Source organism: Pseudorca crassidens, chromosome 11 (genome assembly GCF_039906515.1).
Source record: "Pseudorca crassidens isolate mPseCra1 chromosome 11, mPseCra1.hap1, whole genome shotgun sequence".
Classification (NCBI taxonomy): domain Eukaryota; kingdom Metazoa; phylum Chordata; class Mammalia; order Artiodactyla; family Delphinidae; genus Pseudorca; species Pseudorca crassidens.
This window is the reverse complement of record NC_090306.1, coordinates 68,580,640-68,592,843: the sequence shown is the minus strand read 5'-3', so window position 1 is coordinate 68,592,843 and position 12,204 is coordinate 68,580,640. Positions and strand designations below refer to the sequence as shown.

The 12,204-nt window shown below is 35.3% G+C and overlaps 1 protein-coding gene and 1 pseudogene across 5 annotated transcripts in view; both read left to right on the top strand.

The window, feature by feature from the left end:
• LIN7A (lin-7 homolog A, crumbs cell polarity complex component) overlaps positions 1-12,204 on the top strand; it is a 365,099-nt gene that overhangs the window by 162,412 nt on the left and 190,483 nt on the right. For all 5 annotated transcript variants that reach the window (XR_010932507.1, XR_010932509.1, XM_067697467.1 and 2 more), the window contains one exon: positions 11,077-11,148. Coding sequence is in view for 3 of the 5 variants with exons in the window: in XM_067697467.1 (XP_067553568.1) it covers positions 11,077-11,148 (72 nt within the window). In the remaining 2 variants the exon portion in view is untranslated. The remainder of the gene's footprint in view (positions 1-11,076; positions 11,149-12,204) is intronic.
• Positions 8,132-9,738, top strand: LOC137202237 (lupus La protein homolog pseudogene; annotated as a pseudogene).

Genomic DNA, 12,204 nt, shown 5'->3' with positions numbered 1-12,204 from the left:
TAAAAACCTACATATAAGAAGCTTTAATTAATATTATAATGTGGTAGGATTTGGACCATGTAATTTTCTCATTTAGACTTTCTCATTCATTTTCTCTAATCTGATCATATGTCTTTCTACTATTTTCCCTCTTGAGGTAACTTGGTTTAATGCCATTTTCATTTTTCACAATGTTGCTGAAAAATTTATTTCTTTTTTCCAGTCACTGATATAGAGAAGTTTATTTAATCTTGATTATAATTCTATTGACATTTTAGTAGCTAGCCCATCTATAATAAGACACTTTGAAAGAGATATTACCATCCATTAAAGTATATGTTGCTTTCCACACTGATAAACTTTGAGGAATGGGGGCTAATGTTATCTTTTTATTATATTAAATACTTTCTTAAATATCTGTAGGTTTTTGTGTTTTAAGGTCTTTGTTTTAGGTTTCCAAAATAACAATTAAGTATCTGAATATTTTCATCTCTTAAGAAATATTTTCTGCTTTTTTAAAAGTCAGGTTTATTGAAGTATAATTGCCATCGAGTAATATTTCCCCTTTTCAGTGTACAGTTTCAGAGTTTTAGTAATCCCATACAATCATGTTAACCATAACCTTTATCAAGATATTCGAACAGTTCCAACACCCCTCAGATTTTCTCATACCTGGAGGTCAATTCATCCCACCCCCAGCTTCTGACAACCTTTGATCTGTTTTCTGTCATTATTTTGCCTTTTCCTGAGTATCATGTAAATGACATCTATAGAGTCTGGCTTCTTTCACTTAGCAACATGCATTTGAAATTCATCCACATTGTTGCATGTATGAGTAGTTTGTTCCTTTTTATTGCCTAGCAGTATTCCATTGTATGGATGTGCTTCCATTTGATATTCATCCACAGTTGAAGCCTATTGAGTTTTTTCCAGTTTGTGGTGATTATGAATAAAGTGTGCTTGTATCTAATTTTTGTATGAATATACATTTTTTATTTATCTTGGATAAATAGCTAAATGTAGATACGTGAATCTTACAAGTTTAGGTTTAAATCTGTGGAAGACTATTAATTTGTTTTCTCAAGTGGATGTGCCATTTTCTATTACCACAAGAGTTCTAGTTGTTCAACATTCTTCCACATACTAGGTATTGTCGGGATTTTTAAAAATCTAGATATTCTAATAAGTGTGTACATGTGTCTAATTATGATTTTAATTTGAATTTCCCAGCAACTAATGATGTTGATTATCTTTTCATATTTGCCACCCATACACCTTTCTTGATGACATGCCTGTTCAGACTTTACCCAATTTTTAATTGGGTTGTTTTCTTGTTATTGACTTTTGAAAACTCTTTCTATATTCTGGATAGAAGGCCAGCTATGTGTTTTGCAAATATTTCCTCTTAGTTAGCTTGTCTTTTCATATCCCTAACAGTGTTTTTCCAAGAGTTAGTTTCTGCATCTTTTTTTTTTTTACTGTGACTTTAGTCTATCCTCTCTTAGTTTCTAAACCGTCATATTAACAAATTTGCTTTGATTTCTAATGAAAAAATTATAACTTTTGGAATTGGAAGAGGCTAGAAGAAAACAGGCTCTAAATATAGCATAGTTCTGTATAACATTTACTTGAGTAATGTAGCAATGAGGAATTCTCTTGGCTGAAAGTAGCAGAAAATCCAACTTCAGTGGCTGAAACAAATAGACTGTTTTTCTTCATTACAGTCCGTTGAGAGTAGGCAGCTGCTCACAGGGATTCAGGAGCTCCAAGTGATCAGAGCTGATGTCTATGTGTTTCCCTGGCCTTTCTCTTGCAGTTACAGGTTGCTACTACAGCTGATAATATCCACAATCAGGATGAGAAATAGAGGTGGGGAAACAGACAGTGTTTATACCAAAACAGCAACACTTTCATAGAAGCGTCTCATCTACTTCCAGTTGAATTCTCGCTGGACAGAACTGGGTCATGTGGCCAGGCAGTGCTGGGAGGAGGGAGTGGAAAATGGGGGTGGGGTAAGGTGAGCCTAAGTAGTGTTTGCCTCACGCAGCAACTTTAAATAACATCAAAATACAAGAGTCAACACAGCTATCTGCAAGAGCGGAAGACAGAACAATCAGAATCTAGTTTTGAACTCAAAGTTTTTTCCACACTTCTCACCAAGCAGCTAAATTCTAAAGGCATTGTTCCAACCAAATCTCACACACGCATATAATAGTAATAATAGAAATATAGCAGCTTTTATAATAAAAGTATAAGAATAACAAGTTATGGTTCATGAAGCCACATACTTTGTCTTCTTTGGCTGACTCTTGAAGGTAGCATTTTACATAGTAGAAAACTAAGGTGCACAGATAGTAGGTCCCTTAAAGTCACATAGAAAAGGAGTAAAGGGCAAGAAACTGATGATATAGATTTGTCATCCCTTTCCTACATCTCTGTACCAATCAGGGTTTTCAAGATCAAGAAGAATGATTCAGTGTAAAGTTTATATTGTGATATTGTCTACATAGTCTATGATAAATGAGAGCTAAGAAGCAAGAATCCTCTTGCACTTGAATTTTAGCTGTTTGTTTTAACTCTAACTGGGAATTCTGTTGTAAATTTGGTCCACAAGAGAAGCTTTTATGACATTTGTACTTGATATTCTCCCAGTGACAAACTTTCCATCCAGAAAAGATAGGCTATCTGCTTTTTAATATAAAGAAAAGTAAAATTTAAACTATTCGCTTAAAATATTTTAAAACACTCCTTCTATAATGAACATTAATACTAATTCAAAGTTTTAGAAACAGCCAATATATTTTTTTTCATATTTTGGCCCAGGTGCCTAACCTACTGACTAGAATAGCTTGTAAGTAAATATTAGTTGAATGAATGAATAAATGGATCTTTTTGAACCAACTCACCACAATTCCACTGCCTTTATTGAATTGATCTGTATTTGTAAATTTTCAATAGCTTAGAATAGCTTCTAAATATACAAAATGCTATTGAATTTGTGGGATTTATTCAAGGTTAGGAAATTATTGACTAAGATGTAAACTAAAACTCTATACAAGAGTTTTTATAAATTATTTGACTTTCACTAGGAATTAAACCCATGATATCCAATAGAATGTGCTTAGAAATGCTGTAGGTAAGGTTGCCAGACATTTGGGGACCCAAAAGATTCAGAGGACCATAAGCCCCATGCACTGTCCCTTGAAGAAGCTCATACAACCATTTTCTGTCTTCCCTTCAGAAACTTTCTCAGGGTATCTGGGAAATACTTTAGCTTTCCATAACACCTTTCTTCAAAATTTTATACTTTTACAATTGTCCTTGAAAAGTAAGATAGGCAGGGATAGGTTTTGCCCCTTAGGAAGTAAAAAGCTAAGAAACGTTCCTAAGATGACATAGCTAATGGAAGTAGAATTAATATCTCCAAGTTTTGACTTGACTCTATAACTAGACCATGACCTTTTTAGCTCACTTTTGAAAACCAAGTATCAGAATCTATTGTATTTTACAGGAAAAAAGACTGACGCTAACACTGGATTTATTTCACTTAATCTTAGTATGTTATAGCCAGAAAAGAGGATTGAAATGCTATTTCACTTTCATTTGGAGTTGGTGCATTTGTTGGTTTCAGAATCGTATTGTTGATTGGCAGCCACCACTTGTATAGGTGGTAGACACCATATAAAACCCAGAAACTTTTATGCAAAATATAAGTACTTGTGACATCTTCACATCTGTTTCAACACATGCTGCCAAAATAGTAGTGGTCCAATGTTGTCTCAATATAAGAAAACCTGATGTGGTTAAAAGAGGAAACATTTGGGAGGCAACTGGATATCAATTTCTGTACCAAATTGGCCACTAACTAGCTGTGCAGTTGTGGTTTTGTTATCATCTCCATGGCTGTTTTCTTGTGTGTAGAATGCCTGAATCACAAGTTGTGAGAATTAAATGAACTCATAAATATAAAACGCTTAGCACTACTCTTGGCCTACAGTAAGTCCTTGTTAAATGTGCACCAGAATCATATTTGACTCCAAAAATTATTTACTGAACATTTACGAGACCCTTCTCTCAGTGCGATACAAGTGTTGTTTTATAGCTCACTAATTATTACACATCAGAAGAAAATATATAGCTTGATTCATTAGTTCAGGGTTTTACAATCTCAGCATCATTGACATTTTGGCAGATAATTCATTATTGTGGGGAGCTGCCTTGAGCATTGTAGGGTGTTTAGCAGCATCCCGGCTACTGGGCATGTCGACTACTAGATGCCAGCAGCACCATGCCTCTCCCCATTTGTGACAACCCAAAATGTCTCCAGACATTGCCCAGTGTCTCCTGGAGGCGGGGGCAAAATTCCCCTAGTTGAGAACTACAGTCTTTGATCAGTTCTTTCTAAAAGTGTTCATAGACTCCTAGTCCTAGAGGATTCTTCCTCAAAGATCCCAGGGTCAAATACATTGGGAAACATTAAATAATAATGATAATAGTAATGATAACAACTAATTTTTTATGCACTTACTACATCCTACAAACTGTTCTTATCTTATTGAATCTTCACAACAGACCTAGAAGTTAATTGATGCCTTAAGCACATTTTTCAAATGCAAAAATTGAGCCCCAGAGAAATGAAGTAACTGACAAAAATCATACAATTAATAAGTGGCCCAGGGTTTGTTTCCAAGTCATCTCCAGAGCCTGTGCAATTATCTATATATAGTACTACTTCTTGCATAGCACGTTTTTAAGTTCACAGTTCAAATTGGGGTGTTAAGGATAATTATTCTTAATTTGTATTTGCTTTATCTCAGGCTCTTACAAAATTAGTTTTTCTTCTGTGCTTCAGTTTTCCTCATTTTTATTTTTTATTGAAGTATAATTGACATATATTAGTTTCAGATGTACAACATAGCAATTTAATATTTGTATACCTTGTGAAATAATCACTACAGTAAGTCTAGTTTAAATCCATAACCATGAATAGTTACAATTTTTTTTCCTTGTGATTAGAACTTTTATGATTTACTCTCTTAGTAACTTTCAAATATGCAATACAGTATTATTAACTGTAGTCACCATGCTGTCCACTGTATTCCCATGACTTATTTTGTAACTGAAGTTTGTACCTTTTTGCCCACTCCCAACTCCCCTCTCTGGCAACCACCAATCCATTTTCTGTATCTATGAGCTTGGTTTTATTTGTTTGTTTGTTTTGTTTTTTTTAGATTCCACATATAAGTGAGATCACGTGGTATTTATCTTTCTCTGTCTGACTTATTTCACTTCGCGTAATGCCTCCAAGATCCATCTACATTGTTATGAGTAACAAGATTTTACTCTTTATTTTTTTTTGGCTGACTAGTATACCATTGCATGTATATACCATATCTTCTTTATCTATTTATCCACTGATGTCCACTTAGGTTGTTTCCATACCTTGGCTCCCCTAAATAATGCTGCAGTGAACATGGGTGTGCATATATCTTTTCAAATTAGTGTTTTCATTTTCTTTGGATAAATACCCAGAAGTGAAATTACTGGATCATATGGTAGTTCTCTTTTTAATTTTTTGAGGAACCTCCATAATGCTTTCCATAGTGGTGCACTAATTTACAACGGCACCAACAGTACATGAGGGTTTCCTTTTCTCCACATCCTCTCCAACACTTATTTCTTGTCTTTTTGGTAATAGCCATTCTGAGAGGTATGAGGTGATATCTCATTATGGTTTTGATTTGCATCCCGTGATGGTTAGTGATGTTGAGCATATTTCCATGTGCCTCTTGGCCATCTGTATGTCTTCTCTGGAAAAATATTCAGATCCTCTACCCATTTTTATATTGGATTGTTTCATTTTTGTTTTTGCTGTTGGATGAGTTTTTCATATATTTTGGATATTAACCTCTTATCAGATATATGATTTGCAAATGTTTTCGCCCATTGAGTAGGTCGCTTTTTCATTTTGTTGATGATTTCCCTTGCTGTGTAGAAGCTTTTTAACTTGATGTAGACCCATTTGTTTATTTTTGCTTTTGTTGTCTTTGCTTTTAGAGTCAGATCCAAAAAATAATCTTTAAGATTGATATCAAGGATCTACCACCTATGTGTTCTTCTAGGAGTTTTATGGTTTCAGGTCTAACATTCAAGTGTTTAATCCATTTTGAATTAATTTTTGTGTATGGTCCAAGATAATAGTTTAGTTTAATTCTTTTGCATGTGGCTGTCCAGTTTTCTCAACACCATTTATTGGAGAGACTGTCCTTTCCCTATTGTGTATTCTTGCTTCCTTTGTCATAAGTTAATTGACCATACATGTATGGGTTTATTTTTGGGCTCTCCATTCTGTCCTATTGATCTATGTGTCTGTTTTTATACCAATATCATATGGTTTTGATTACTACAGCTTTGTAATATAGTTGGAAAACAAGGAGTGTGATGCCTCCAGCTTTGTTCTCCTTTTTCGAGATTGCTTTGTCTATTCAGGTCTTTTGTGGTTCCATATAAGTTTTAGGATTGTGTTCTATTTCTGTGAAATATGCCGTTGGAATTTTGTTAAGAATTGCATTGAATCTGTAGATTGTTCTAGGTGACATGGTCGTTTTAACAATATTAATTCTTCCAGTCCATGAGTACAGAATATCTTTTCATTTATTTGTGTCTTCAATTTCTTTCATCGACATCTTATTAGTTTTCAGTGTACAGGGCTTTCACCTCCTTGGTTAAAAAAAAGTAGTTTTTGTTTTAATCAATTGATGACAACCATTCCTCCTCCCCCAATTATTTGCTACATGATTGTCCTCATAAACATCCTTGAATGCAAACAAACACGTCACTCCTCCGGAAAAGATGACCGCAATGACTCCAGACAAACTCATTTGGCCAGGAGCCAAGGAGGGAGAAATTTACTCTGCTTGGGGAAGGCAGAGAATGTTTAACAGAGAAGACAATATTTGAATTAAGCCTTTAATGATTGTGTTAAACTTAGATAAATAAGAGTCTTCCTGATGGAAGGGCATTCCAAACAGAACATACAGCATGTGCAAAAGCCTGGGCAACTAAGAGGGTATGATATGTTTGGGTAATGCTCAGGGAGGAGAAAAGGAAGTAGGAAAACAAGACGAAAGAGGAGGCTGTGCTCTGCATTATTTTCACTAGCTTGACTTTTGTAAGAATTTGACTTTGCAACCTTTACTGTAAGGGCAGCAGACAGCGAAGAGCACAGCAGCAGTATGGTCAGGTAGGTACTTGATGTTGATAACTAAAGTCTATAGTGTTTTGGTGGTAGAGAGACCCAATTAAGACACTAATTCCGTGCTTCGAGCAACAGATAATAAATAAGTTAGGATGGAGCAAACGGGTCAGATTTGAGAGAGTTTATTAACAAGAGAAACAGGCAAACAGGCTGGAGAAAATTCTCCTCTTAAATGGGCTGTAAGAGCAAGTAAGTGGCATTTATTTGTGGAAGGACCATTTCTGTGAAACAGAACGATACATTTTCAAGGAAATAACATGGAAACATGTTTAGCAGTTATTTTGGTAACCTAAAGAATTTGCATGAACAGGTCCCAGTTCCACAAAATGGTCTTCTGGAAACTTGCTCTCTTCCTGTTCAGATTTCCCACAGAAACTGAATACCCCAGTTATTTAGTGGAAACATAAGGATTAAAGGTGGATCCTCAGTAGTGCTCCTACTTTTCTGCTCCAGACCACTTTGTCTTTCTCCTTCTAAATATGCTACCTGGGAAAGATGAATCAGCATTAGTGGAGATTCAACCAAATATATTTGAGACATGAGCCAATAAAAAATGTTGGGAAATCAGTCCCAGACATTCAATGAATGGTTGTTGAATGGATGAATTAATCAAATTTTGAACTCACCTTAATAATTTTTGACTTAAGCATATAAAATAAGATCAATAGAAAGGAAAAAATCTTCAATTAAAATTCTCCTGTTTCATCTTTTACTGATGTGGCTAATGGGTCACTCCTGAAAAATACTCCAGCATAATACCAAATGGACTTTTACCCCGTGCCTTATGCAATAGATATTTACAAATTTATTATTTAAATCTTCAAAATGAGCATATAATCAAGCATATTTAATCGTGTTATTTTTTCAAAATATCCTCTTCAAACTATCCTTTAAAAGTCATCCTCTATACTTCAGTTTATTTAAAATTGAGCAATTTATTTTACTACTGATTTCCTAACCCCCCCATCCCTGGTAGTTTAAAGGAAAAACAGTTTTTCTGTTATGTTTCAACAATTTGTATAGTTGTCTAGAATCATAATTAGTAATGATACCTGCTGTCTAAGGAGTACCTGCTCTGGATGGCGTTTTGAAAGTATTCTTTCAAAGAAAAATAACCATACTGGCCGGGACAACCCCCATCTTCTTGAGGTGCATTGGGCAAGCCGGCGGTGCTGGGGAGGGGAGATGTTGCGGTCGCTGTTAGTGACCCTGTGGCGCGTCTCTGTGGGACCGGGAACTTAAAAATAGCCAGAATGGCAGAAAATGGTGATAATGAAAAAAATGGCTGCTCTGGAGGCCAAAATCTGTCATCAAATCGAGCATTATTTTGGTGACTTCAATTTTCCACGCGACAAATTTTTAAAGGAACAGATCAAACTGGGTGAAGGTTGGGTACCTTTGGAGATAATGATAAAATTTAATAGGTTAAACCGTCTAACAACAGACTTTAATGTAATAGTAGAAGCATTGAGCAAATCAAAGGCAGAACTCATGCAAATAAGTGAAGCAGAACTCATGGAAATAAGTGAAGATAAACTAAAATTAGAAGATCTCCAAGCAAACCCTTCCCTGAAGTGACTGATGAGTATAAAACTGTTGTAAAAAACAGATCTGTTTATATTAAAGGCTTCCCAATTGATGCAACCCTTGATGACATAAAAGAATGGTTGGAAGATAAAGGTCAGGTACTAAATATTAAGATGAGAAGAACATTGCACAAAGTATTTAAGGGATCAATATTTGCTGTATTTGATACCATTGAATCTGCTAAGAAGTTTGTTGAGACCCCTGGCCAGAAGTACAAAGACACAAAGACCTGCTAATACTTTTCAAGGCCGATTACTTTACAGAGAAAAATGAAGAAAGAAAGCAAAATAAAATAGAAGCTACATTATGAGCTAAACACGAGCAAGAAGAAAAACAAAAGTTAGCAGAAAATGCTGAAATGAAATCTCTAGAAGAAAAGATTGGCTGCTTGCTGAAATTCTCGGGGGACTTAGATGATCAGATGTGTAGAGAAGATTTGCATGTCCTTTTCTCAAATCATGGTGAAATAAAATGGATAGACTTTGTCAGAGGAGCCAAAGAGGAAATAATTCTGTTTAAAGAAAAAGCTATGGAAAGCAAAAGACGCGAATAATGGTAACCTACAATTAAGGAACAAAGAGGTCACCTGGGAAGTTCTAGAAAGAGATGTGGAAAAAGAAGCATTGAAAAAAATAGTAGAAGAGCAACAAGAATCCCTAAACAAATAGAAGTCAAAAGGTCGCAGGTTTAAAGGAAAAGGAAAGGGAAATAAAGCTGCCCAGATTGGGTCTGCTAAAGGAAAAGTACAGTTTCAGGGCAAGAAAACTAAATTTGATAGTGATGATGAACATGATGAAAATGGTGCATCTAGACCAGTAAAAAGAGCAAGAGAAGAAACAGACAAAGAACCTTCATCTAAACAACAGAAAACAGGGCTTCCCTGGTGGCGCAGTGGTTGAGAGTCTGCCTGCGGATGCAGGGGTCACGGGTTCGTGTCCCGGTCTGGGAAGATACCGCATGCCGCGGAGCGGCTGGGCCCGTGAGCCATGGCCGCTGAGCCTGCGTGTTTGGAGCCTGTGCTCCGCGACGGGAGAGGCTGCAACAGTGAGAGGCCCGTGTACCGCAGAAAAAAAATAATAATAATACAACAGAAAACAGAAAATGGTGCCAAAGACCAGTAATTTAGTAAACATTTTTTATTCATTTTAATTAGATTTTAAGCTGCTTTTGTCTTTGGAGGCTTTTAAACAGAAAACCGAATTAGGTCCACTTCATTGTCTACCTGTAAGAAAGGAAAATTTTTTTATTGTTTAACTTGTCTTTTTGTTGTTGTTGTTGCTGTTATCCAAACGAGTATGTTTTTATGTATAATTCTGTTTGTGTTCTTTCAGATTATTCAAATATCAAAAGAAACATTCTTCCACTAAATTGCCTTTGTAATATGAGAATGTGTTAGTACAAAGTAATAAACTGTATACTGCATAAAAAAAAAAGAAACAACCATACTAAATAAATATTCTTTACCCATTTTTCAGATGGGCAAAAAGAGCATCAAAGTGGTAAAGTAGTTCACCCAAGACCTCATAGTTCCCCAATTGTATTATAAGGCTCAAACGTAGGTCCGTTAGTCAGCAAAACCTGTATGCTTTCTGTGACATCATTCTGGGTCCAGATTTTACCCCCCATTTTTTCTATTTCATCTAAATGTTAACATGAACCCATAGTTGATATGTTTTTCTGTATTACTAATTCCAAGAATCTCTTACTTTAGTTGTCTTTGCTCCTGAATCTCTATAGTTATGAATTATGAGTGTGTATCAGTAACACATTCCAACTTGCATACCTTCCAACATTCAAGGAAAAGATATTGTAATCCCAGCTCTGTGGAATATTAACTTAGAAAACTATTTTTAAAGTGTTACCTAGATTCAGGAAATAACTATATACATTATTTTTATTACGTATTTGAGAGATAGAACTATAAATAATGGTAAAAATTTTTACCAACAGCGGCTTTTATAAAACCAAATATAAAAGTTTTATTACTTGATAAACATGGATAGCCAAATTAAAAAGTGAATAAAAGTGATTGCCCTCTCTTCTCTGCCCTAACCACCACCTGCCCGCTCCCCCCGCAAAAAAAAAAATAGGAGGGATTTTTGGTCCAAATCATCAGGATAATTGATTCAAAGCTATTTCACTTTGTGATAGGGAACTTCTGTCTTACAGTGAAAACTTATTGTCCTATCTGCAATGAAAGAATTGATATTCTTAATGTTCTTACACGTTCTTTTTTTATGTGAACATTTTAGGTGTATCAATATATGCATGAAACGATAACTGTTAATGGCTGTCCTGAATTCCGTGCCAGGGCCACAGCAAAGGTAAGACTTGAGTAACTTTAAAAATATACTTAACCCCAGTGATCTAGTAATTGATTGTGCGCGTGTGTGTTTCAGGTATTCTCGTGTGTACACTGTAAGAGAATTTAGACATCAGTGGCAGCCCAGAGTCTAGAACCAGTACTACTTCCCAGGTAAAAATCCTAATGGAAAATTGAACGTTTCTGCTGCTTCTGTAGCTTAAGAAAGGAGAATGATTTCATTAAACTCACTGAATGTTCATTTGGCACAAGCAAATCTGCTGGTTCATTGTATAAATACTTCTTGGTTTTCTGACACATTCCTCTGATCCAAAAGAACCTGTTCCCTATTCAACGCATGAAGATTTGTACAAGTCTAAAAGTTTGACTCAAGCTAGACATGACGAGAACTCACCTGATACCCACTGATGCAGGATTCTTCCATGTACTCAGCAGAGTAGCTGAATGAATATGGTGTTGACCTAAAGGGAAGGTCTGTTACCTGTTTTGGTAGTGACCACATTTGCTCTTGAAAAACTCAAATCCAGAGATTGCAGAGACCTTCCGAATGAAAATGTTACAGCAGTAGGATCATGAAATTATGTGGGAAACAGACCATAGGAAATAATACTTTTAAACTAAAATCACTAATGCAGTTCTTACTTTACAAGTACAGAAATGTTATAATAGATACACATTTGCTTTTTAAAAGCTTTTCTCTTTCTAATATGTGTAAGAAATAAGAACTGCTGAAAATAATCAGAATTTTCCATTTAATTCTTTTGTGTTACATCACCGCTTGTTTGGTTTCTCTCCTGATTTTTTCAGTTTTCATTCTGTAACTGAACACTATAGATTTGTGATTTTTTTGTTTTTTGATTTTTTTACCCCAGGCAAAAAGAGGGTATTATTATCATTACATCATGCTTTGCTTGTACTGAAGTGGAACACACACAGAAAAATGATCCCTACATGGTTTAATTAAGGGGAAAGTGAATTATGTAGTGTTTTACCATTCTCATTTCTTATTCATGTAGAACAGCAGGATAGCAGCATAATGTTGCAATAGCACAATATT